At 40.6% G+C, this 26,393-nt stretch overlaps 2 protein-coding genes across 3 annotated transcripts in view; both read left to right on the forward strand.

The window, feature by feature from the left end:
* Positions 1-1,458, forward strand: part of ICE1 (interactor of little elongation complex ELL subunit 1) — a 72,502-nt gene extending 71,044 nt beyond the window's left edge. For both annotated transcript variants that reach the window (XM_053967996.1, XM_053968006.1), the window contains one exon: positions 557-1,458. In XM_053967996.1, coding sequence (XP_053823971.1) covers positions 557-738 — 182 coding nt within the window. In that variant the 3' untranslated portion in view covers positions 739-1,458. The remainder of the gene's footprint in view (positions 1-556) is intronic.
* A 12,416-nt stretch (positions 1,459-13,874) lies between these two features.
* HUS1 (HUS1 checkpoint clamp component) lies at positions 13,875-21,651 on the forward strand. Its single transcript, XM_053943253.1, has 8 exons — positions 13,875-14,393; positions 14,672-14,799; positions 15,243-15,419; positions 16,071-16,178; positions 17,486-17,560; positions 19,403-19,502; positions 19,881-20,012; positions 20,829-21,651. The coding sequence occupies exons 1-8, from the start codon at positions 14,342-14,344 to the stop codon at positions 20,909-20,911; spliced, it is 855 nt and encodes a 284-aa protein (XP_053799228.1). The 5' UTR covers positions 13,875-14,341; the 3' UTR covers positions 20,912-21,651.
* Positions 21,652-26,393: the final 4,742 nt, after the last annotated feature.

The raw sequence follows: 26,393 nt of genomic DNA on the forward strand, positions 1-26,393 counted from the left end.
CTACTATTAAAATTGTTGTATTGGGAGAAAGTTCCAAGATACTGATGAGATGAAACAAGTCAGTTAGAGCAGCAGAGATCCACATTGTTAAGTTATTCTGGATGTTAAGTATTTGTTAATGTTAGGGAGCTGTTTTGAACCACCTGTATAACTTCTCTTCCTTGCAATCTCAAGTTCTAACTTCGTAGTGTATGGTGTACAGTGTACTGTCTGTATTTCAGACTCAGTTCAAACCCGACTGTTTTCTTAAGTCTGATTACTCTGACTAAAGTCACTAGATTCTCAACTCTTGTACACCTTTGAATACTGAAAAGTTGCTGAATTGAGAAAACTGGAAAGTGTTAGTATAAAATGAGACATTAGGGAATTTGTGTGCAGGTTGTCATCTTTCGACATTATGGTGTTAGGCATCACAACTGTGGATGTGTTTTATTTTCAGTTCTTGAATAATAGTTTCTAGAGATTCAAGATTCCCTAAAACATTCTTGCTTATCAAAGTTTCTGTAAGCTGATTTTTCAAAGTTTCTATAAGCTGATTTTTGTTAACTTTTTGCAGCTATTCCTTGGGGTGTGCAGCTGGCAGCCGTATATTCACTATGTGACTTGGGTTCAAGCAATCCAGAAGGTATTGTTGAGGTCATCCATGCTTGGAGAGCAAAAGTTCGTAACAACATCCCTTCTGCTATCACAAATGGTATAGCTGAAATCACTTCTCTGTGTGAAATGGAGCTAAATTAAAATGTAGGGAGGTGGACTGATCTAAAGGAAGAAGTGCCTTACCAATTAAGCAGTAGTTGGTTCCAGTTAAAAACCATACAAAGTGATGTGTCTTCTTGTATTTCATGCTTTTAATCAGAATGTCTGATCATGCAAAGAAAGGTCAAGTATTTTATTTGGCTTTTCTCTTTGAAGGAAGAGTTTTTAAAAAATAAACAAAAATACTTGCTTTTCCTAGTAGCTGATTAGTTATCTAAAAACGAGTGCATCTTGAACTCCTGATATATTTCTAGTTTGATGACAATAAAAACCAGTAACAGTTTTCGTTCTTTTACTTACATCAGTTTGGAGTATGGACTATTTGACAGAATATTCAGTGTGACTTGAAAACTTGGCTCTATTATTTTGTACTCTTTTTATAAAGTAACCATTCAGATAGCAGAACATTCCCCAGATTCAGCTTTATTTTGCTTGGGTTGTCTCATAAACTTAATTTAAAATACTTGCGGAAAACAGGTAGGAATTGACTTTTTGTGTAGCCATCATGGATGGAGTAACAGATATTAAATCTCTAAACTTGTATATATGGTGTATTCTGATGTGTCTCACATTTTATCTTGTTCCACTTGGGGAATTTTGTGTATGTAAATGGGGAGTTGGTTCAAAAAAAGTTCATGTTTCTAATGTTAGCTTCACTACACTCTGTTTTTGTATCTTTCATAATAAAAGAGACAAATACCATTGTGTTCTTGTTGACCTTTTAAATAACACAGTTAACTGTGGTTTTAGCTTACATAAATACTATTTTGGGTGGGCAGCAGGAAATTACCTGTTGAGGTAATTTCACTGAATGAATTGCCCATAACATTGCAGTTCTGGACATCTCTCCAAAAGTTTCTGGTATGATTTGGAGGCTTGCAAAGTAGCTTTAAAAAACTATTGAAAATTTGTATTTTCACTCTGTGGTTGTGCCCATGTGAAGGGGTGAGCTTTGCTAATGCAGATTCTTATTGTAATGGGACCTAGCTTCTGACAGAGTTTTGCAGTGCTGATATGCATTGTGATTTTTGTGCCTCTTCCCAGTATCACTACCAGTGCAGTCTCCTAGCCCTCTGAGAGTTTCTTTCCTCTGAGGAAACTATGTAGAGCAAAGTGGCCATTTATTTCAGTTGCAGCTGTAGCTGCTCATACTCTGGACATCAAATTGACCTCAGTGAGCTTACCACAGACAACTCAGTCAATGAAAAATAATCTAGTAGTATTGGTGATACCTGTGCACAATAAGCATTGCTACAGATGTCTATCATGAAGGCTTCCAGTAGGGAATCATACAAATTAATTTGAAGCTGTATGATGTCTGGGACTCTGGGCATTTTAGAGATTGTGAAGGCTTTGGGGATTTTATGTGTAGCCTTCATTTACCCTTCTTGTACTAAAATGAGCACAAAATATCTGAAGTGGAAGAAGTCAAAAGAAAGCACAGGCTAACAATAAAGTATGGATCATAAATATGAAAACTAAAGGAAATGGAAAACAGAACAAATAAAAAAACTAAGAAAGTAACAAAGTGAGTAGAGGATCACACATGCTTTAGTGCAAAAATATTGCAGCCCAAAAATCTTCACAGCAAATAGAAAAATCTATTTCCTTTAGAATTTGTATAAAACACTGGCATTTGAAGTATGTGAGATTCACAGGGGAAATACCAGATTTTTCTAAGACAAAAAATCTACAACTATACTAATTTGGAACCAAATGAAAAACCATCAAAGCATATCCTCAAACCATTTTCATGAAAAATAGTCTGCTTATGTAACTGTAAGAAAAATCTTTGTGTGTACTGGAAACATAAAACTGATTTTAATTCTGTGTCCCTCTCTACTGCCCAATCAAACTCCATTGGAATAAGTAAAATTAGAATAATTAATACCCTGAAGGTGTTTCCTTCTGTTAAATACTAATCACTCATCATTCATAAAAAAACCACTTGTAACTCCCACACACAGTATCAAATTTACCATATTTTAAAAGCTGTAAAATGTTGATATCCATAAAGGATAGTGATTTTCAGTATATGGAATGCTTTATCCATCTCAATATCTGTTCCAAATACTAAAGTCCCATTTTGTTCAAAATAGCCATTAAAACAGGGATTTACAGGTTTCTATCATCATTTGCAGATTTTTGCTTTTTTTTGTTCTCACACAAATATTGAGCATGTGGCTTGTCTGAAACTATGTGTATCAGGAGATGTTAAAGTTTTCATTTCCTCCATGCCTTCTCGTATTCCTAAACTAAAACATGAAAAGCTGTCTCAACTGCTAAGACATTATTGTTAACAATCTAAGGCTAAATTCATGTCAGATTAAAATACTAAGCTCTAGCAGTTCTCCTGACTCAAATATAGGGGACAGTAAACATGTACAATAGTTTATTTATAAGGGTGGTTTTGACTACAGGCTTCTGACTTCATAACTGTATTATTTGATATTTGAAAAATCCCTGATATGTGTTGACTCCAGGAGAAGAAACCTGTCATAAATAGTGGAGAGCAGTGTAACTTTGTCTATGTGTAGATGAACAGGATGCTGGAATAAGTTGTTCAAGGAAAATTTTATTTATCTATTTTTCTTGTTTAGTTGCCTTCATACTAAAAGTTATTTTTAGAGTATCTGCATCCTAACATGTTATACTGGCAGAATTATTTGATTGTTTACTCAGTCATCCATTGCTGGAATACAAATTTTGGACATACATATCTTTTATTTAACTTTGTTTCTACAAAAAGTAGCATCTTTGGGCTAGGCTACTTGTTACACCACTAGGGTATTTTCCAGGATGATTTTGCCTTTCTAGGTATAGTAGAAAATATTTTTCAGTGTGAAGATTTCTTCATAAAATAAAAAATGTTGGATTCTAGACTGCTTAAAATTGTGAAAAATTCATATTTTATGATTGTCTTTTCACAAATATTAAATTGAATACTATATGTATTATGGAGGGTTATTTTGTAATACTGTATTAATCCTTTTTAAGTAGTGTGTTAAATATAGTTTTAGGTTACAACATAATGTTAAAATAGAAACTATGCAATGTAAGATATTTTTTACTAGCTCAAGAAAGGGATAAGATAATCAAGAATCTCTTTGCACAGAGATAACAGCAACATGAAACCTGAAGAGTTACAGCCTCCTTATCAGAAAAGACAAACATTCTTCCACCTTTTCTCCGGCTTTATGGAACCACCAGGATTAAGGGGAAGAAGTTGACAAAAACCAGAAAAATTCTTAATTTGCAGGGAATTTATGCACCATGTATAAAGTATATAAATATGCAACAGGCTGTTGCTTTTAAGGGTTATTCCTTTGTTCGCAAGGCAAGTTTTTGGCAGCTTAGTGCCCAAAAACATCCGGATGTCTGTAATTCTTTTCTTTTTATTGTCTCGTAGTGTCCTAATCCTCATTGTCCAAATTTTTATTAGTTTAATTTTATTACTATTTTTTAATAACTATTTTATTACTAATAAACTTTTAAGATTTTAAAAACCAAGTGATGGGTGTTTTTCACAATTATGGTAGCAGAGGATGGTTTCTAACACGTCTCTGCCGGTGCCTTAGGAGTCAGGGTGAGGAAGACACATCCTGCCCTGTTAGGCAGCCTCGCTCTGTTCCCCTAGTGTGACCAACAGACGCAGGTTACGATCCCGATGGACAAAAGGAGACAATAAAACAAAGAAAAGGGAAAGGATTCCCTAAAACCGCGGTAATTAGCCCCCAAGACTAAAGTGTACCCAAAGAACAAAGACCCAAGGACAAAGAATAGGTAAGTTTTTGTTTGGACGGGGCGGATAAGGGGGGGATGAATGTGTGTGAATAAGAGGCGGCCTGGTTATCCCAGACCTGCCAAGTGAGTGCGGTAGTCTCCCATGGTGAGGTTTCGACTTTTCTCAAGAAAAGTCGGCCAGTAAAGAGACAAAGTGAGTGATAAAAAGGTGTGAGAGAATCCCCCCCAGGGAAAGTGGGACTGGGTCTCAGGGAAGAAGTGGAACCCCGTGGAGAGAAGAAGCCGAGGGTCTTCCTGGCATAATCCACTGAAAAGAAAGGAAAAAAAAAAAAAAAGAATAGTGTGGAAGGGCCCCCTAAAAATTCTGCTGGATAGAGGGATAAGAGTGCCCAAGAACATCCAGGATTCAAACTTGCTAGGTTGAGGGATTAGCATTCCAAGAGCATCCAGGGTTGAGCAAAATTCTGCTGGATTGAGGATATGCCCAAGAGCATGTGGGGTTGGACAACACAGCTGGATTGAGGGATAAAAATGCCCAAGAGCATGTGGGGTTGGACAACACAGCTGGATTGAGGGATATCCAAGATCACTGGGACTGGCCAGTAACACCTAAAAGTGTAACAAGTGAATTGAAAGTAAAGGTACCTTGTTGTCTTCTTGTGTGTGTGAGGGTGGGTCCCGCACCAACAAGCTGTTGTTTCCCGTGCAGGTAGGGGCTGAGGCAAAACCCGCAAAACAAGCCTTGTTATCCCAGGCATGAGGGGGTAGCTGTGACTACAAAGTGTGAGTCACACAGAAACAGCCTCAAAGGTGAACTGGCACCAGAGGCAATCAAATTCTGGGCACTTCCTGGAGGCCTAGTGGTACTGAAGCCCAGAGAGGCTGACCCCAAAGCAAGGAGGGCACAGTATCGTAGGACCTTTTAGCACCGCGGCTGCACAGGGTAGTTGTGTAACCCGTTCACCTGGGGGGGGGGTAGGGGGGGGAGTGTGGGGAGTCCGGATCGGGCAAGGTACTGAGGTCCAAACCCCTGACTCTGAGGCTATCTCTAGGGAAGAGGGATAGCCAAACCTCAGGGAGGTGGAAGGGGTCAGGGTGAGGGCTTACACAATCCGTGATTCTCTGGCAACAGAAATCCCTTCATGTAAGTCTAAGAGGTTTCCTAATGTTTCCTTCCTCTGTGCAATAAAATAAAGGGAAATGTATGAAGTGCTGAACCTAAGTCAGTGGGAAACTTAGGGGGTGTCAGTACTTAAGGTTCTGAGGGTTACGCCAGGTTTGCGAGATATGCTCCCAGGGTCCCCATGCCCATGCCTGTCTGTATAAAACCTTACACAGTCCAGGTGGGCAAGATACAAAAACAAAAAAAAACTTGACCAGGCAGAAGTCGAGAAGTATAAATGAACAGGCCTGAGGGTGTGAATGTGTGTGAGAGTGAGTGAAAAAAATAAAGGTGAGTAAATGGAGATAAATGAAAGTATATGTAATGTAGATTATGTTGAGCTTTATCTCCTTGGAGGGAGGTGTATTGTGTTGAATAGTATTGTGAGAAAAAGGATTTTTTTTTGTGGGTAGTTGAAAGAAGGTGGTATTCAGGTTGTTAGAGAAAGTGGGAAACAGATGAATAGATAAGATCTTGAAAAATGGGACAGAAAACCAATAAGTTTGGTACAAAAAAAAAAAAAAAAAGAAGAAGAAAAAGGGAGTAAAAGGGTACCAGCAGAGAAGATACCCCAAGATAGCCCTTTGGGGGGTTATTTTAGCTAACAGAGATACAAATCCCTGTACCAAGAGAAAATACAGGGTATGCAGTAGCTGATGGGAAAAACATGCAAACTATTGAAAAAGGGAAATTAACCTTAAAGTGGTAAACTTAAACTTGTGAATTATATGCTCTAAAACGAGCACTGGAATATGTAACACACAAGAAAGGAGCTATGGATGCATTGGGATTTTTTTGGAGTAGCAAGGCAAATGACTGAAAGATATATAACTTGCTAAAGGATAAATAAAAAGGTAATGAGAAAAACATTAGGAGGTCGTGAGTTAGTTCTCCGACCATTTCAAAGTATTCAAAGTAGAAGTTTAGATTTGTTAGGCTCTAAAATTTATATATAAATTCAAAATGAACCGTTCAATCCAGAAGAAAAAATATGCTGGACGGGAGATTTTGGGAGAATAAAAATCGTCAAAGTATCAGAAACCACCGAGACAACGCAAGAAAAGAAAAAAGGGGGGAAAGAAAAGGGCTGAGAACAAGAGGAAGGGAGGAAAGAAAAAGATTGGTATCCTTTGCAAGTGTTGCCTCCTCCGTTCCCACTCTCCCCCCCACCGCCCGCGGCTGCCCCGCCGGTCCCGGTTCCCGTCCCGGCTCCGGTCTCGCCGCTCGGGGCTGCACCGCCGATCCCCGCCCCCACCCCGGCTCCGGCCCCGCCGGTGAATTTGTCTGCCCCGGTCCTGGCCGCCTGGCCCGCGGCCGCACCGCCGGCCGTGCTGGGGTCTGTCCTGCCGCGTGATCTGGGGTCGCCGCGCTGACCGCGCCGCGGGGGGGTCCCATCTGTCTCGGCCGTCCCATCCCCGGCTGCCCGGCCCGTGCCGGCTGCGCCGCAGCTGCGGCCGGGTCCGCCCCGCCTGCTTTGCATCTGACAGGAGCTGCCGAATCAGCCGCCATCAGCCATGCGCGGCTCGGTCTCCACCGAAGCTCCCCCTTTGGCGTTCCAGCAGCGGACCCCGCCTGGGCCTTGGAGGACTAAGGCTCGGCGCGGATCCCTCCCCTAAAGTCCCATCCTGCCCTGCGTTCCGTTCCCTCGGTAACCAGAACTCCGTCTGTTCAGGGAAGCTCTCTCTAGAGGAAGCACCTCCTGAGTGGGGTCAAAATGAGGAGGGGAGGAAACACAAGAATAATTATCGTAATTTGATAATCAAGGGAATAAAAGAGACGGCATCCCGAAGACGGAAAAAAAAAAAAAAAGGGCTTTTTAAGGACAGCTTTTAAGAGAGAAAGAAGAAACTCCAATTGAATAGTTAGACAGACTTAGGACATTATAAGAGAAATTGTACTAATCAGGTAGAAAGGTAAAAGATCTGAAAATCTTCCGAGAGATGGGCACAGAAGAGGAACAGAGAAGCAGAGAAGTCATAAGCTCTATATTTTAGGGGACAAATACCATCTGGAGCCGGTGATAACTTTAAAAGTGGATCCCCAAGAAGAACAATTAGAAGTTGTGGTAGACACAGGGGCAGGAAGAACCTGCCTGTTAAATATTCCAAAAGGTTGTAGTGTGAGCAAAGATACTGTACAGGTAATAGGGGCTGTTATAAATGAATGCTCCAATTTATTAATTAAAGAAAATTTATTAAATGGCCCAAATATAAATTTAGAGAATAACAACAAAAAGCCACTATCAAAAAAAAAAAAAAAAAAAAAAAAAAGGGTCAGTGCCGAGCCCGGGATTGGCACTGGGTGAGACACAGGTTTGACCACTACAGCACAGAGACTCCTATGTTTACCCCAACTGTCACCAGTAAAGGGTGCACCTGTCCAAGCTATGGTGGCCAGATTTTCCAGGAGTATGCTGTGGGAGACAGTGTCAAAGGCTTTGCTGAAGTTCAGGTAGACAACACCTACAGCCTTTCCTGCATCCACCAGGCTGGTCACCTGGTCATAAAAGGAGATCAGGTTGGTCAAGCACGACCTACTCTGCCTAAACCCATGCTGGCTGGATCTGATTCCCCAGCCATCCTGTAGGTACTCAGGATGATCTGTTCCATAACCTTGCCAGGTACCAGGGTCAGGTTGACTGGCCTATTGTTTCCCAGATCCTCCTTCAGGCCCTTCTTGTGGATGGGCATCACATTGGCCAGCTTCCAGTCTTCTGGGACCTCTCCAGCGAGCCAGGACTGATGGTAAATGATGGAGAGCGGCTTTGCAAGCTCATCTGCCAGCTCCCTCATCACATTAGGATGGATTCCATCTGATCCCATAGATTTGTGAGCATCTAAGTGGCTCAGCAGGCTCTAACTGCTTCCTCCTGGATAACTGGGGGGGCTATTCTGCTCCCTGACACCATCTAGCAGCTCAGAAGGACAGAATTTCCTGAGGACAACCTGTCTCTTTGTTCAAAGCTGAGGCAGAGAAGGTATTCAGTACCTCTGCCTTTTCCTCATCTTCAGTTACTAAATTCCCTCCCACATCTTATAGAGAATGGAGGTTGTCCTTGCCCTTCCTTTTGCCATTAATGTATTTATAAAAATATTTTTTGCTGTCCTTCACAGAAGTTGCCAGTTTGAGTTCTACCTGGGCCTCTCTAATTTGCTGGATGATGATGAATTCATTATTGAATGCAGAGGCAGTAACCTGTTTGGGTTTTGTTTGGGGTGTTTTTTTAATCACAGTATTTTAGGGACAAATTGCTCACTGCTTCTATGCTTCAATACTAGTAGTCAGCTTCATAACTGCTATAATATTGGCCCAAAAGCAAGTCTCAGTTGAAGACATGATCCCTACATATGTTAAAAAAATTATGAGTCCTTTTGGTCCTCCTTATACCCCTTTTTTACAATAAATATTAGCAAAAATAGAGACAGGTTCTTCTCAGGTGATCAGCCTGTCTGTAGATCTGGCATATTATTTTCTCATTTGGTGCGTTTTCTCTGCAAGCTGGCAGGATTTCCCACTAGGCGTTTTATGTCATTTGCTCACTTTAACATTAAACCCAAAAATCAAAGCAGCATGTAGGCAGCATATAAACAAGGTCCATTGATTGAAAACGAATGTGAATTACTTTGCCATGAAGGTACAAAGAGGGGCAAGCACTTCCTCCCTAGGAATTCCAAAGGAAATTTTATTGTAATAAAATACACACAACTTGTTTTAGGTAAAATTATTTCATTTAACTCAAAATAGTTTCTCATGATTGTCCCTATAGTCAAAATTACTTCAGTTCCAGTTTTGTGTAGATGACGATAGAAAACAATTATTGAAATTTTCACTGTAGCTAGTGTTTTATTCTTAATTTCATTTTCACTTTTTATGGGTTTTTTCATATCTAAATTACTATATTTTTAATTTGCAATGCACCACAATGGATCCATTAATCATATCATTAAAATGAGTTAATTACTGTATTTTGAAACTGATCATTGTTTTGGCTTGTGTAGGCTTGTTGTACTATACTTTTCTTGCTCAAAGCAACATTTAACATAGGGATTTTCACTAACAACTTTAAACAGTCTATGACAAAGATGTGTTTCATTAAGTGTACAATTTCAAATTGAAAATACTGATTAACCTAAACATCTAGATATACATTGTGGTCAGTTTCCAATTCATTAATGTAAAAAATACTAAAGTTTTCCGTAACAGCCAAAAAAAAACGCTTAATGTTATTTTATTACCTCTTAAGTCCAGTGACATAGACCTGTTCAGAGCTGAGCTTCAGCAGACTGAGATCAAATCATACAGATTTTTCAAGCCAAATGATCAGTTACAATAATACTCACTCATAGATCAAATTAATGTGGAAAGGACTTAATAGTACAGTTAAAAGTGTTTTACAGAGAAAGAGCCCTTTCTAGTACCTATTCATTTTCTGTGGTGATATGTTCTCTGTCCCTCTGGTTCTCAGAGCTGACATTATCAGATTTTTATTTCACTTTCTTTGTCTCTCCATCAAGCAACCTAAGCAGTGTGAATGCCTTCTTCCTAAATAATTATACTTTAAAGTTATTTAGACGGGCTTAAAAACATAGAACTTCTGGTTTCAAATGTGTGTATAATCCATTTATTATGTAAATAACTAATAGAAAAATTGGAAAAAATACATCAACCAAGCAAACACTGCAGAAGAAATTGGCTTTGATCACAACAAGTAATTGCGTGGCAGCAGGACTCACTAGGCCTAAAAGTTGACAATGGATATAGTAGTGTCATAATCAAGAGGATGACAGGCTGAGAAGATCCACAGACAGCACAGAGGTTCTGAGTTATGAGGAGAATAGGGGTACAACTGCTGTGACAGTCTCCTACTCTGTCACTGCTGCTCTGCCATATCAAGGTCCCTTCACAAAACTGTGTGTATCTGCTGTCAATGTGATATACCCTAGCACTTCTGTATTAAGCCGGTATGGATAGAGAACTGAACCTCTGTTAATCTGCCTTCTCTCCTACAGCCATAGTAATAAATGGCTCCTGCCTGGCCTGAACGACTGAAGTAGAGCCTGTCACTCAACTGTGATGAGAGCACAGAGCAATATAAAGCCTTTTTTTTGCAGACTTCTGGGTGTATATGTGGCATATAGTAATTTATTTCTGATGCCCATCTTGGTTATTAATTCCCTGCTCTTTATTATTTAGGGCAAGCAATGGAAATTTTTTGTATACATAAAGTCTGTCTTCTCATTGAGGCTTAATCTTCAGAGGCTATAAAGCATTGTTAGCAACAGATCATATCCAGAAAACAAGCTAGAGAACAAACTTCTGTCCTGCTGTGTTGGTTTTGGATGGCCTGGGTTTTGGTAGCGGGGAGGCCACAGAAGTGGCTTCTGTGAAAAACTGTAAAAAGCTTCCACCATGTCCAGCAGAGCCAATCTCTGATGGTTCTGAAGGCAGATATACCACTGGCCAAGGTTGGGCCAATTAGAAATTATAGTAACACTTCTGTGATAACATATTTAAGAAGAAAATCAAAACAAAGTGGTGGCGCAGTTTGAATTCCAGCTAGAGAAGAGGAGAAGGTGAGAACATGTGAAGGAAACAACATGGAGACACCAAAGTCAGTGAAGATGGAGGAGGAAGAGGTGCTCCAGGCACTGGTGATTTGTTAAAGAAATATGGATATTGATCTAGTACCGATATCCAACTGTGACGGACAAAAACTCTCTAACAGTTTAAAGTTAGAAAGTGTATGTTTATTGCGATGCCGGGCAGCATGTGGGATAGCTCCCAAATACACACCACACCTTTCAAATGATTACAGAGTCCTTTTATCCACACAAGAATTGAATACCCAAAACACAAATACATATTCATCATTTAGTACATCCCATTCCTCGCTTCGTATGCTAATCATTTCAAAAGCTATTAAGCATGCATAGTTTGTTCCTTGAAATGGGTTGGTGGTCCCTTTCATGGGGAGGGGTCCCAAAATGAGGAAGTAAATGAAGTCTTCCTCATTCTGACCTTTCTACCTTTTCAATGCAAATATGACAAATGAACCTTGGTAGAACTCCCATTCCTTGTCTTCAATTGGTTTCAGAACAGAGGAGGCCCACAATTGTCTTATGTTCCTAAAAGCTATTTGTCAGTTTCTATATTCTCCATTATAAACCCAGCTAACTAAACATTGTGTTGACAAGCAACCAATTATTAGTTAACTACTAACTCTTAACTTCATCAAGGCCTAGTCATTTATTTTAATTAACTCTAGTAAGGCTTATCTCTAACTAAAATCTTAGCTCATCTAAAATCTCTAAATCCCTTAAAGTTTGTTTCACTGGAGCCGAGATTTCTCTGCAGGCCATGCAGATCCACAAGGGTTGCAGAGATTCATTTGCAGCCTGTGGTGGAGGTGCCTATGCCAGAGCAGGTGGATGCCTGGAAAAAAGACTGTGGTCCAGTGGAAGAGTCAGTTGGGAGAGGAGGCCCTGGCTTCCAGGCTGGAGCAGCCTGTCCTTGGAGGACTGCATCCCGTGGAAGACTGACCCATGCTGCAGCAGTTTTGGGAGGACTGTTTGCCCATGGAATGAATTCATGTTGCAGCAGTTTTGGGAGGACTGCTGCTCATGAGAGTGGACCCCTGTTGGAGAAGTTAATGAAGAACTGTCTCCTATGGGAGGGACCCCACAATCGCACAGGGGAAGGACCCCCCTCCCTGAGCAGCAGATCTCAGGTGACAAACTGACCAAAACTCCCCATGCCCTGTCTCCCTGCACTGTCAGTGGGAAGGAAAGAGGGTTTGAGGGAAGATGTTTTTAAGAGCTTACTGTACTTCTCATTATCGTCCTCTGATTTTATTAGTAATAAATCTACTTTGTATCTCCAAGTTGAGCCTGTTTTGCCCTTGGAGTGTCTTTTCCCAGTCCTTATCTCAACTTATAAGCCCTTTGTTAATTTTTTCTCTCCTCTGCCCAGCTGTGGCAGGGGAGGGTGAGTGAGTGACTTTCATGGGTGCCTGGCGTTTGGCCACGGTAAAACCAGGAAACCATAGTCAAAGGCAGAAAAGGCAAATGATGTGGATATGTTAAAGCTTATGCAATCCACATGTATCAGGATGCCACAACTTGAAAGGGATTAGATCAATCTTCCTTCTGCAAATTCCTGCTTAACCTTCATGTAGCAATCACTTCACTAAAAGCAGCCTGCTATTATGTCTGTGGAAGATGGAAAGTGTGTTAAACTGCAAAGTTTAGTGTGTGGGATTTCACACCATCAGGGTTTTATCTTCTGCAGCCATGTTTCACAAAACAAAAGGCTAATGGAGCAGTATTTAATGAAAAAGTTGGAGATAATTCTGTTAGGTATAAACTATTGTCCAAGTCTGAAGCTAAGACTGGACCAAGCTGCACCTAAGCTCTATGAGGAGTTTAGAAAGCAAGAGGGTATACTCTGAACTTTGTGATTCAACAGGAGTCTTCCTTACTCTTTTTTGTCTTTGGTCTCTGTGTAAATAACTCTAAAATTATTCTAATTAGATTTTTCTTTGTATGTTTCATCCATGATGGAGTGAATCTTGTCATTGAACTTTATGTCACACTTTTATATATGTATATTAACCCCACTTTTCATGATGATTCTTTGAGTGATCCTAAACCACACATTTGTGACAAATTGGCATAGTTGACAGGATCCTAGATGAGAATTTGTGATGCTCTGCTGCACTGGTTTCTCTAGGAAAATCTTCAGCTTATTTCTACAAAATTTACAAGGCCTAAGAACAATACAAGCAGAGAATAACCTCTCCAGAAACTATTGCTGCATCTGTCACTAGGCAGACCCACGGTTATTTCTTTTCATTTTCTTCATAATGACTGTATTGAAAGAGAGATCAAGGCAAGTGAGCAGCATCCCAAGAATATGTCAAAATTAAATGTTAGAGAGGCAATTTAACTGATCTGGGGAACTTGCAATGTGACAAAAGAACACCAGACAGTCCTGACAGACCAAAAAAGAACAACACTAGAAAACTGTCTCTGCAAATGCTGTAGTTTTGAAGGACTGCAAGGAACCAAAACCATTAAGGCAAAGGACGCCGTCTATAAGAAACAGGCATGCTGCACATTGACTAGGTAAAGCAGTTTTCTTTCACTTTCTATTTCCTTGAACTATTCCAACCTTTGCATAAACCCCTGTGCACCATGCATTAAGCTGGCTACATGAGGTGCCCGGTCTGACAGAGAGTATCTTTCTCAAAACACTTTCGGTTGCCCAGCCCTTTCTGGGTGGCCTGGTAACAGTGGGGCAGTGGAAAGGCCACTCACGAAGCTGTTCGCTCCACTTTCTAACACGACTGTTGCTTTCCTTTCTCACCACCGCGTCCTATGCGGCAGGGTGTCTGCTGCAAGGGCCCCCTTGGATTGAAAAAGAAATTTCTCGAGACATCGGGACTGCGACCCATACAGACGAATTTTCACGTATGTTCCGGGGCTGCGAAGACATTTTCGACCTAAGCTTTTCAGCCCGGATTGCGACGCTTCCTATCGCAGCGGAAGGAAGTCCGGCCTGCCTGTGCCAGACCCTGCCCAATCCCGCCGCGCATCCGGGGACGGCTGTTGGGTGTTAGGCCTCTACCTTCCTAACCGCCTTCCGTGGCAGCAGGCGAGGGCCTGGAGGGCCCGCGCCGCTATGCGATTTCGGGCTAAGATCGTGGATCTCGCCTGCCTCAGCCACTTCAGCCGTGAGTATGCCGGGGCAGGCTGAAGGGCAGCAGTGCCTCACTGAGCGGCTGGGGCCGGCTTTCTCGGGCAAAGAAAAGAGGAAGGGAGGTGAGGACTACCTGCTTTCCTGGGAGGACGTGGCATGAGGCGCTTTCCTTCGCCCCGAGGTGTTTAGGGGTTTGCGAAGCAGCACTTTTTGTAAGCGGCGTTTGTAAAAGCTGAAGGTTTTTCTGTCCCGCAGAGACTGGGGTGCGTGGAGCGATCACCGCTATAACGTTCTCCTCCCTCCCTCCTGCAGGTATAATTAACACAATCGCCAAGTTAACCAAGACCTGCATCCTGCGCCTTACTGTCTGCAAGCTGTATTTCATCCTCTCCGATAAAGTAGCAAATGGAGGCGCCAGTCTGTGGTGTGAGCTGAGCCAGGTGAGCCCAGAAAGTTCAGTAACCACATTTTGAAAACCAGAGCATGCAATTAGGTTTGATGTACGAGGCATTTCTTGTAGCCCTCACCTTCCATGTGCCAGGTCTCTTAAGGTCTGTCTGATTGCACAGGTGTTTCAGGTTGGATATTCCTTTTTCCTTGATTGTCACTTCAGTGGTAAAGCTTAAGTATGTGCTGGCTCACATGGGCCTCCCCAAAACTGGAAACAGGAAAGCATAACTCATTGTTTAATGGACTGATTAGGTGTTAGGGGAGTACGTTAATTGGTTTAGCCTGAAGCAATGAGTTTTCATGGTTGTGATTCCTCAGGTGATGTGAGGCAGAGGGGAGTTTCTGGTGTACAGATGCAGCTCTAAACTTAAGGTCTGATAAATAAAACTTGCCTCTCTTGTTTGCTTTATTTCCCAACTTTCAAAAATTGTAGGGGAATTTCTTCAATGAATTTCAGATGGAAGGAGTAGCTGCAGAGCACAATGAAATCTATTTAGAGTTTGTGCCTGAGAACCTATCGAGAGCATTAAAAACTGCCCAGAGTGCTAAGGCGGTGAAGATCAAGTTGACTAATAAACACTGTCCCTGTCTTAGAGTTGCTGTGGAGCTAGTAAGTGCAACCATGCTTTCACGTTCAATATTAAGAAAAAGTTCTCTAAAATTTAGTATGTTTCCTAAGATCAAAGGGTAATATTTGGTGTAATTCTAGGAAACTAAAGAAACATTGTGCCATTTTCCATTTCACTAGCCTTTCTTGCCATCATGGTTGGTAGTATACAGAACCAGCTTTAAATTTTCCAAAAGGCAAGGAGGAGGTGGAGGAAGAAAGCTATGTTATTGAAAAAAGTTTTTCTAATGTCTACTTTTCTCCATTCCTTCATCCTCTGTATCTTCTGTGGATTACTGCCTTTTCATTGAAGCCATTAGGTGAAGGAGGTTTCAGTGTTTGGCACTGTGTTTTGCCTTTGGTTTTCCTAATATTGTATGCTGACTTCTGATTCTTTTATTGTTGTTAACTCTGCTGATTCACCTCTTCAGCTCTAAGGATAGCTTATAGATACACTTATGACTGATACATCACAAACTCTTCTTCATTTGAAAGAGAAGCCCACTTAAAAGCATATTGATAGGAGCTGAGGGAAAACTGGAACTGAGTGTCGGGCATGTAGTTATAGCATTTTCCCAGAGTGGGTCTGAAAAATTTAAATTTAGAATTCCAATCTTGTGTTTAACTGCAAAAACATCCTCTTTTTCTCTCAAGCCATCCTTATCAAGCAGCAGTAGGATTGTGACACATGACATTCCTGTGGGAGTTATTCCCAGAAGAATGTGGAATGACTTCAGAGAACCCAGTGTGCCAGACTTTGATGTAAGCGTCTGCTTTTATATTCCCTTCTGAAAGGGGAGTTTGCAAGTGGAATGGTATTGCTGTAGAGTATACTGCTGGTGGGGTTTGGAAAGGAAAGAGGAAAGACTGGAGGCTACAGTTTTGGAAGGGTATGGAACATGGCTTCTATCCTGACAAGAGAGACTAGAACCTATGGAAACAGAGTGGGTGATTGCCAATTGCTTCTGTGATGTTCATGGCAGAAGAAGGGAGGAGAAAAGGATTTGGCATAGCTTTAGTCTGGAGCACCTCTAAACCACACAAGTGTTGTAGATGTCAGTGAACCCAATGGGAAGAATGGTGATGTCTAACTCCATTTCAGAAGGCTGAATGATTTCTTTATTATAATTATGTTATAATACTTTAATATGCTATATAAAAGAGGATACTAAATACTACATGCTACTTTCTCTAACTGTCATATCTCCCAACTCACGACCCTGTTCTCCAGAGTCCAGACACAGGTGGATCCGATTGGCTGTCAGGCCCAAACAATCCACCATGATTTAACCAAGCGCTCACTCTGGGTAAACAATTCTCCAAACACATTCCACAAGAGAAAAACAAGGAACAGAAATAGAAATTGTTTTCTCTTTCATTTCTCTCTGTGCACCTCAACAAAAAATCCTGAGAGAGAGAGAAATGTGCTTGCCACACACAAGTTTAGACTGTTTCAGCTGTTCAAGTGCTAAATGGCCCAAATAATCTGTTCTTTCCGAAATTTATGGCCTATCTGGCAGAGTTAAAGATATATGTATTTCTTCCTGATTTTAGCTCTTAGCAGAATTGTAAGGAAAGGTCCTTATACAAATGTGCTCCTATTTGAGGTTATGGATGTCTGTTACCTCTATAGCTAAGAGTATTTAGATTCTGAAGACATACAAGAAGAAACTTTCAGTATTTTGTTCTTTTATTTCAGATTTACACTGCTGCAGTTCCAGCAATTACTGCAGTATCGTAAGAATCTTGTTCTTTTCTTTTTGGCTATAGTAATTGACTATTTAATAATGCAGATGTTCATGTGAGAGTCTGATTTGCAAAAACATGCCTCTATTTTGAACACAGACTTGGAATATTACGTCTGGAACAATTGCTAGACTGATGGCCTGTTGGTATAATGGGAAAATGTTCCTCTGTTCCTGAGACGTTTGCTGATTTCAGATAGATATTGTGCACCCTGAAAGCCATAGATAACACTGTGCAAACTATGATAGAATTGAAAGTAGAGATAAATGTGTCCCAATCACATTTGAAATACTTGTGCAAATGCAATTCTTATGTATTCCTAGGTCAGTATTTACCTACCAGTGCTGAAAACAATGAAGAGTGTTGTGGAAAGAATGAAGAATCTCAGCAATTTCATTGTAAGTTAAAGCGTGTATGCTACAGATGTTATTTCATGAGGGACATAACATGTTGCCTAAATTAGTGCTGCCACATTATCTTATTTTGAGATGACTTAGACATTGAAATCAAGGCACCTGAAGCCTGTGTAAAGGCTGTATAGAATGATGGGATTTATTTTAGGATTTACACTGAAAAGCTTTTCCTGGGCTTCTCAAAAAATGATGCTCTTTGTACTAAATCCATGAAAGAACATGGCATTGTGTTGCTACAAGCTACTGTTCATAGCTGGTAAGAAATTTCAGTCCTTCAGAAAGCTAGCTGGAGACTTTACAGGCTATTTCATTGAGGAAATGCCTATTAAGTGAGTGTTGTGTTAAGTGTCTGTGAATGAACTTTAGGTAAACTTGATGTAGGATTTAAAGGAAATTTTGCTAATAGCCCCTGGATGTTACACTGTGCTTTAGATTGACATGTTGGATTTGCAGTCTACCCGGGATTTCTAGAGTGACGGTGGGCCTTTTAACTGAAAGAACCCCTCTGCAGCTGGACAGAAAAGGGCTTTGGTTTTTTATTTAGTTGTTTGTGCTCACAGTCACCATAATTGACTGAGTTAGCAAGTAAGTGTAGAGCTTTGAAAAGTTTGGGTTTAGATGCTGTTCATACCAGTTTTGATAAATAGGAATTTTTCTGTTAACTGAGAATCCTGAAATTGGAACAGTGTCAGTTTTTCAATACTTGGAAGAGTTGAGAGATTACCCTGGGTTACTGGTGGTTTTGCAAATGTCAGCCGTCCTGCAAATACACATCAAACTCTTTCCTTTTGTGAGGTTTTTTGGGGGCTTTGTTTTTATTTTCTTTCCTTCCCCCATGTCCTTGGTGGATATGCTTACGCAAGATTGAGCACAGTGCTTTTGTTTCTAGAGCTGAAGCTCTTGTCTCACACAGGATAGTTGTATAATGGGATTGAATTTATACTAAGTGCCTTGCTTTCATGTTGTTAGAAAACAAAAACATTGTGCCACAATTAATTATTTTTGCAAGATGCATCCTGGTAATAAAACTGGTCAAGACCAGTGCTGCAAAATGGGCTTGGAAGCAATTTCTGATAGTACTTGTCCATTTTCTGGGAGCTTGGCATCTCCATTCTATGCAAGATTCCGGTTGCAGTACAAGTCACTTTTTTTTTTTTTTTTTTTTTTAATTACTGAGAATTCATCTAATCACAGCAGAAACAAAGTGCTTAGTTGTGATTTGGAATCCTCTGATCTGCTTGGGATTTGTAAGACCATATATAGTCTCCTTCAAATTTCTTCTTCCAGTTTTCAGGATGGAATTTGAAAGCTTTTAGCACTTTTCCAGGATTTCTGTCAGTTCAAAGTCCTTCTTGGAGTTCCTGATCTGATCCAGCTGTTGTCTATTTTAAATTCTTGAAAGCAGCACTGTCAGCTCCTGGTGCATCCCATTTTCTGTGTGTGTCATATAGACTGTGTAGGTGCCTTTCTATTTGTTGAATAACTGAATGGAAATTCAGGAATCTTTGCATTTCTTCAGCTTCAGTCTCATTTCTGAAGCCTTTTCCTCAGCACATGAACTTCCTAAAGCTAATACTTGTTCTAAAAGTACTGGAGAGCAATTAAATTTCTTTCTTTTCATAACTTCTGAAAATTTGGTCTAGAGTTATTCACATGGGAATGAAGAGAAATGCATTTTATAGCTGAACATTCCAATGTTCAGCCATTTTCAGAAAGTGACTTGCACTGAAGTACTCCTGGAAGCTTGTATTTGAACAAAACCAAACTGTATTCTTCTGTAATTCTGCAGTGTGAAAATGGGTTGCCTAAAATTGAGATTGATTGCAGGTGATTGAAGCAAACTTGAGTGGTGAAATGAACTTGAAAATAGAAACTGACTTAGTATCTGTAACAACACATTTTAAAGACCTGGGAAATCCTCCCTGGGGTAAGTTTCCCTGTTACATTTTGTGTCTGTCTGATCTCATTACTTAAGTGTGTTGCTTATAATAGTACTTTTAAACTTTTATTCTTTAGAAAATAGCATCAAGTACTTTGAAGTCTTCAAATGAAATCTTGAAAGAAAAAGAAGAGTGGCCAGTGGAGTGTCTGTTTCATGTCTGGGGGGGTGGTGGGGAATCTCTTCCATTATTCTTGACAGTTTGGTAGGAAAATGTTGCTGGAAAACTGGGATTTCTTTTCCTTGCACTGTTCTGAAAAACAAGCCAGTTGAGTTCCAGCACTTCAGCAGTTTTCAGGTGTGTCCTTATGGGTGTTGAAACTGCTTTTTATGTTTGGACTAAGTGTTGTGTCCTTACACTTTTAGCATCAGAGGATGGATGTCAAAGTTCTGCTCAAGGCAGAGATCTGGAAAGTGTGGCTGAAGCATGCGTAGACATCAAGAAGCTGCAGCAGCTGCTTGCTGGACAGCAGGTCAATCCTACAAAAGCATTGTGCAGTAAGTTCAACAGCTCTGCTTGTGAACTCCAGTTAAGTAGGGTTGTTTGCCATACTTAGTTTCAGCAGAATATCATGTCTTCTGTTTTGTCTGTCTGAAAGTCAACTTTTTACTGAACCCGAAGACTTCTAATATTTATATTTTTAGGCAGTTAAATTCAGGTCCTAGGCATTTGGGAAAGAAAAAATAAGTCTGGCTGTTTTAAAAGTCTTAAGCTCAATACTCAGACTCACAAATCATGTGTGTTGTCTTGTTGTCTTTGTTTTAAAGTTGTTACTAATGTTTATTAGTATTTTGAGATATTATTTTTTGAAAGTCTTAAAGCCTCTAGCTTCTAGCAGAGAAATTGGAATTTACTGGCATGTTTTTTTTGTTGGCTTTTTTTTCCCTTTTGATGCTTTCTTACAGTGATTCTAATACTAAAATTCTTTTTATACAGCTAGTGTTTCTAGCCATAGAAACAATACTTCCTTTCTAGCAGAAGTCTATGCAGGGGTTTATGTCCTGTTTTCATGACTGTGCTTTTCTTGAGAACATCTGTTTGTTATGGTTTAGTGCAGATACTAAGAATTTCCCAGGGGAGATTTAAATAATTGGTGTAGTATTATAAACCTATACACAATATATTTACTTTTTGGTATCATCTTTCATAGATTATTAATGCTTCACAGACCCTCAAGGATTTAAATTATCTAGTTACCCTTCTGTCAGAAGCAGTGGAAGCATTATCTTTATGGTGACATCTTTAAAAGATGCAATTTTAAAATATTTTTCCTGCTTTAATGTGAAATTCTGTTTTATTTTTTTTCCTCACAGATATTGTACATAAAAGAATTGTCCACTTCATCTTGCTCCATGAGGAGGTTTCACTTCAGTATTTTATTCCAGCAATTGCCTGAGTGTTTTCGAATCTTGGTCATTTTCCAGCCTGGGGCCTCTTTCATGAAGTCTGAAATCTTTCCTGAGTTGCTGGAATATTTTGATGTGAGACACTGTTAGACGTAGCCATCAGATGGACATTATTTCAGTATTTATGAAAGTGTTCAAAATACCTCCTCATCCAGACAACCATTTTTGTGAATAGTTATATGCTGTGAGAGACACAATGTTGGGGAGCATTGGTCTATCTTACTCTTAGGAGGAGCAAAACTAAAATTTGCCTTAGCCACAGGTCAAAGCATCCCAAAAGCACACTCAATTAAATACTTCAGTCTCCTCAGAAAACTAAAGGTAGAATTCACCTCTGGAGCTGCTGCTGTGTGTATTCAGTATTGAGCAATGCAATCCACGTTAAGGGATCTCTGTGCAAGCTATCATAGCTCCATGAAACAGGAGAGCCTTCTGGAGGGTTGCCTGATTGCTGTTTGCCTGGACAAGTATGCACAACCCTCCTGAACTGGTACAGAATTGAATTGTGTTCCAGCAGGCATCTTTTGATTAGACTTGCTCCAACATATCTCAGTAGATATATGTTCATGCTTACTCTTTGTTTAACTCTTGGCCTGAGAGGATAAGCAAAAGAGTCTGGATTACTTTGTTAATGTGGGCAGTGAAAATCCGTATGTACAGAATGAATACCATATGAGGACATGCATGAGCACACCAATTGGTGTGAAATAAAGAACAAGTTATCCGTGGATCACATTTTTTCCCTTTCCAGATAGAAGACATTGTACAACCTGTGTTGTCATGATGTCAAACATGGTGAGACTGCATGTAGGCTCTCATGCCAAGCAGCCAAGAGCATGACTGAATTTCACTCATAGGACTGCTGCCCCTGCTTCTACCTCCTGGTTATTTTCTTAAGTCTTTTCCCCCGTATTCCATGTGTGATTTGTTACTCTGGTATGTTCCGTACAGCTTTTAATTATTTTAGTTATTGAATATGCTGCCAAATGAGACTGGGAGTTTCTTCTAGAAGGTAGCTTGTCATGGTCAGAAGTGCTGGGGTTTTGATTGTATGGATTTTTTTTTCAAGGAGCATTGACGTTAAGGGAGCAATGAATCTTTTGTCCATGGAGATGCAAATACTCAAGAGAAGGCTAAAGGAGAGGTAGTGGCAATGAGAAGATAGAATAGAATTGCAGTGATGAGTGTGTTGACTGACTGTTTATAGGCCTTTCTACCTACCCCCTCTTTGTTCCTTCCTGCTCTCCCTTGCCCTGCACATTGCCTTATCAGTTGTCATGTTTCCACCCACTGCCTGCAACATGCTATGGTTTACCATGGCATCTTTACCATTTGCAGAGTCCCATTTTGCCTATGTTGTGAGTTGACTTTGGTAAGCAGCCACTCATTCACTCACACCTGGTGGGATAGGGGAGAGAATTGGAAAGGTAAAAGTGAAAAAATTCATAGGTTGAGATAAGGACATCATAATAGGGAAAGCAAAATACGGAATTCATTCACTACTTCCCATGAGCATAGGTGTTTAACCATTCCCAGGAAAGCAGGGCTCTATCATGCATAACACTTGGGAACACAAGTAAGACTGTATAACTGTATAACTACCAGTGCCCTTTTCTTCCTTCTTCTTTTCCCTAAGATGAACGCGATGCTGTATGATAGAGATATCCCTCTGGTCAGTTGGGGTCAGCTCTCCCAGCTATGTCCCTACCAATTTCTTGTGCACTCCCAGCATATTTGCTAGTGGGGTAGTGTGGGAGTAATGCCTTGACACTATATAAATGCTGCTCAGCAATAACAAAAACATTGCTATGTTATCAACACTGTTTTGATCATAAATCCATAACACAGCACCATATAAGCTACTATGAAGAAAACAAATTCTGTCACAGCCAAAACCACCATAGCCTGCTGTTTCTTGATAGCCCAACCAACAATTAATGCAAACAGATATTTTCAATTCTTTTTTTTTCCACTTACTGTCTTTGTTAATGCTAATCAGTCAGGATTTATATTTGTGTTTGCCTCATTTGTTTTCTTTTCCTCATCCAGTATAGGATGTGATCAATCAGATAACCATGGAATAAATACTCTGACACTCTCACACAGATGCCTCCTAAAATACTTGCATCACTTTTGTGTCCCTTGATGTCCTTTCATGTTTTTGGTTTCTTCCTCTTAACTCTTTTTTGGTATGGTATGGAAACTTAACAACCTTCTCTTGTTTTTCTTGCCTTTTGGTTACACACTGCATTACTGATCCTTATTTTTATGCTGTATTTGAAAAAGCCTTTGCATATAGTCTGATTTTTTTGATGTTACAGCAATTAATAAGAATTTTGATTAGAAGAAGAAAACAGAGGGTGCTAAAGAGCCATGGAAAAATGTATTACTCTGCATTCCTAAGAAAAAGCTGGGAACAAGTAATGGACCACAGTTAACCATTGTGAGAGGGTGTGATTATTGTTTTTCGTAAATGACAATACTCAAATGGGCAGATTGCTAGTGACTAAATGTAAGACTGAAATTATTTCGACATTGTATTATGATGGCCTGGGGTCCCGAGGGTCCGTCTGGTCCCCGGGGCAGCAGCCGCCGTAGGTGTCCTGAATAGCACTGTGCTGATGAGGCGCAGCCTTGTCTGGGCCCTCCAGCTAGCTCCCAGCTGCAGGCACTTTAGCGAGCAATTGTGGAGTGAGTTCAGCTCTCAGTGATTTCAGCTCTGTGCTTGCAAAGTGCCTCAGCAGATGCAGGGATGGAGAGAGGTGAAGGCTGTGTGGGAGTTTTGCAGAGATGTCTTTATTGGCAGCTTCTGCAAAGGGTTCCATTGACAGCTTTTCCACTGAACTGGGCAGAGGTGAGGATTTAAGTAGGCTACTGGGGGATTGGAAATTGTCCAATGGCTAGTGTTGAGGAGAATACAACCCATAGCCTTACAGAGAGATAACAGGGGTCTGATGTGCAGAAGAGGGGCAGCTCTGGTCCACTCATCATGACTCTGCATTACTTAGGCTAGTGACCGCCATGGAGGCCTTTCAGGGCCTCTGCTACACTGTATACTATGGAAAAAAATACTGTTTCCAGAGCAAGCATCTTGAATGACCCAGATTACATAATTTAGGCATAGACTCAGTTATGTTGCACGCAGATTAGGTGGCTAAATAGTTTATGTGATCTGGACTTAAATATCTCTGCTTCAGTTCTTCTGTAAAACAAGAATCTTTCTGCTATACAGCTGGGTGCAATATGTGATGAATAAATGCATGAAGGATTTCTAGTGCACTTGGCTTGTCTGATAGAAGCTTAAATTTAAATTCTAGCCTTCTTATTAATGCAGGGACATCTTTGTCAGGGAAACAAACTGCTAGTGCCACAAGTGTTTGGTTCTTCTTTGTTTAGACTGGTATGATACATATGTCCAACTCTTACTTATGTAACTAATCTTCCACTTTGTGATGTACTATTCATGACAATCTGAAGCACAATTTATTGCAGTTCACTAAAGGACTGTTGGACATTCTGACTTTTCATACCATATCATTGGCTAATTAGTTGGGGTTTTTTAACACTAAACAGATTTATATTTTGTGAACTTTAATGGTTTACTGTCATGTCATAGCTATGGAAGAAGCCAAATTGGAGATGATTGCCTTCTACAATGGGATAACTGGCTGGATAAATGAAGGGAGAGCAGTGAATGTGGTCTTCTTGAAATTAATCAAAGGAAAAAAAGAACTGCATGTACCAGTACCAGCTGGGGACTGACTTGTGCTTAAGCAGCTCTGGAGAAGCAGGTCATGGTGTGCAATAGGCTATCAATAAGCTAGCAGTGTGCCCTTGTGGCAGAGAGACACTGATATCTTGGGGGTGCATTAGGGAATGTGGCCAGGAGGTCATAAGAAGTCATCCTGCTGCTCTACTCAGCCCTGGTGAGTCTGCATCTGGAGTGCTGTGACCTGTTCTGAGCTCCTCAGTACAAGGGAGACATGGAGCTCCTGGAGCAAGTCCAGAGGAAGGCAGTGAAGATGAAGAGGGTACTGGAGCACTTCATTCATGAGGAGAGCCTGAGGGAGCCAGGACTGTTTAGCCTGGAGGAGAGCAGACTGAAAGGGGATTTTATCAACATCTGAAGTATTTGAAGGGAGGACATTAAGAGGTAGGACCAAGGCTCTTCTTGATGATGAGCAACAGGATGAGAAGCAATGGGCAGAAATTGGAACACAAGAAGTTTCACCTGAACATGGAAAGGAACTTCTTTTGAGCAATGGAATAGGTTGTCCAGAGAGGTTGTGGAGACTCCTTCCCTGGGGATATTCAAAAGCCATCTGGACATATTCCTGGTTAATATGCTATAGAGAATCCTGTGTGAGCAGGGAGATGGAGCTAGGTGTCCCACTGTGGTGTCTTACAACCTTACCCATTCTGTGATCTCTGCAAAGCTTGTCTCCCACAGAGATCATTTGGATTTGCGGAGTCCGACATTCAAGACCATTTTGGACAGGAGGGATGCATTCAGTAGTGTAGGAGACCTAGAGCATGTGCAACATACTCTTTGCTTCACTTTAGTCTGCAGATACTTTTTTTCCAATCATACTTGGGAAAAATATTTAAGAAAGTAGAGATAAGAAAGACCATTGTGATTCATTAAATCTCTACCATAGAGTGTGTCAGCCATGATGGCTCCAAGTCTTTCCAGAAATAATTTGCAGAATATTCTCTTCGTGGCCTGCTTCATGTAATGCAGCCCTCCAGGCGGGCATAGCAGAAGCTATAGCATCAGGTCTTGAGACACACAATAGAAAAACAAAGTCTCCTGTATTTGCAACTGATGCTGTTAAAGACAATTTTGTATTGTTTTTGGTTTCTCACAGAACAGTAGTCTTTTCCGTGATGCCTTTCTGTCTGCCTCATAGTCTCTCTGTCTCTGGGAGATAGGCAAGAGGTTTTAAACTTATTCTATATGTATCATGTCATGTGTCTTCAGTACAGTTTCTGTGAGTGAGTTTCCATTCAGAGTCTTGGAACATTTCCCCTTATTTGCAAATTCACTGAGTTCTTCAGGTTAACGACTCAATGCTTGAAAATCTGTAAGTTTCCATGATTGAAATTACAGATGGACAGCACAGAAGAGAGTTGTCTTAGGTGGACTTAATGATGCTTGTATCCCCAATTGTCTGTTCTGTTTATGCTGGATATGAAGTTCTGCACCTTTAAGACTGGTTCCAAGAGCGAAGCTGGGGGGAGAAGAATCATGCAGTTCGTTTTCAGAAACTTGCTCCCACATGTTCCTTGCTCTCTCTCAGTGCGTGTTGTCCTCAGCACGGACAGGGAGTGGGAGAAAGCTCTCCTTTACTTTCAGTTAGTTTTTAGCTAGCTGAGGCAGAGAAGTTCCCCAGATGGTGGCTTTTCTTTTTCTTTGAACTGATTGGCCCTGCTCTGGATTGAAAACCCAAAAAATCACCAGGAACTCACGCC

This window comes from Vidua chalybeata, chromosome 1, assembly GCF_026979565.1.
Source record: "Vidua chalybeata isolate OUT-0048 chromosome 1, bVidCha1 merged haplotype, whole genome shotgun sequence".
In the NCBI taxonomy this organism is placed as follows: Eukaryota; Metazoa; Chordata; class Aves; order Passeriformes; family Viduidae; genus Vidua; species Vidua chalybeata.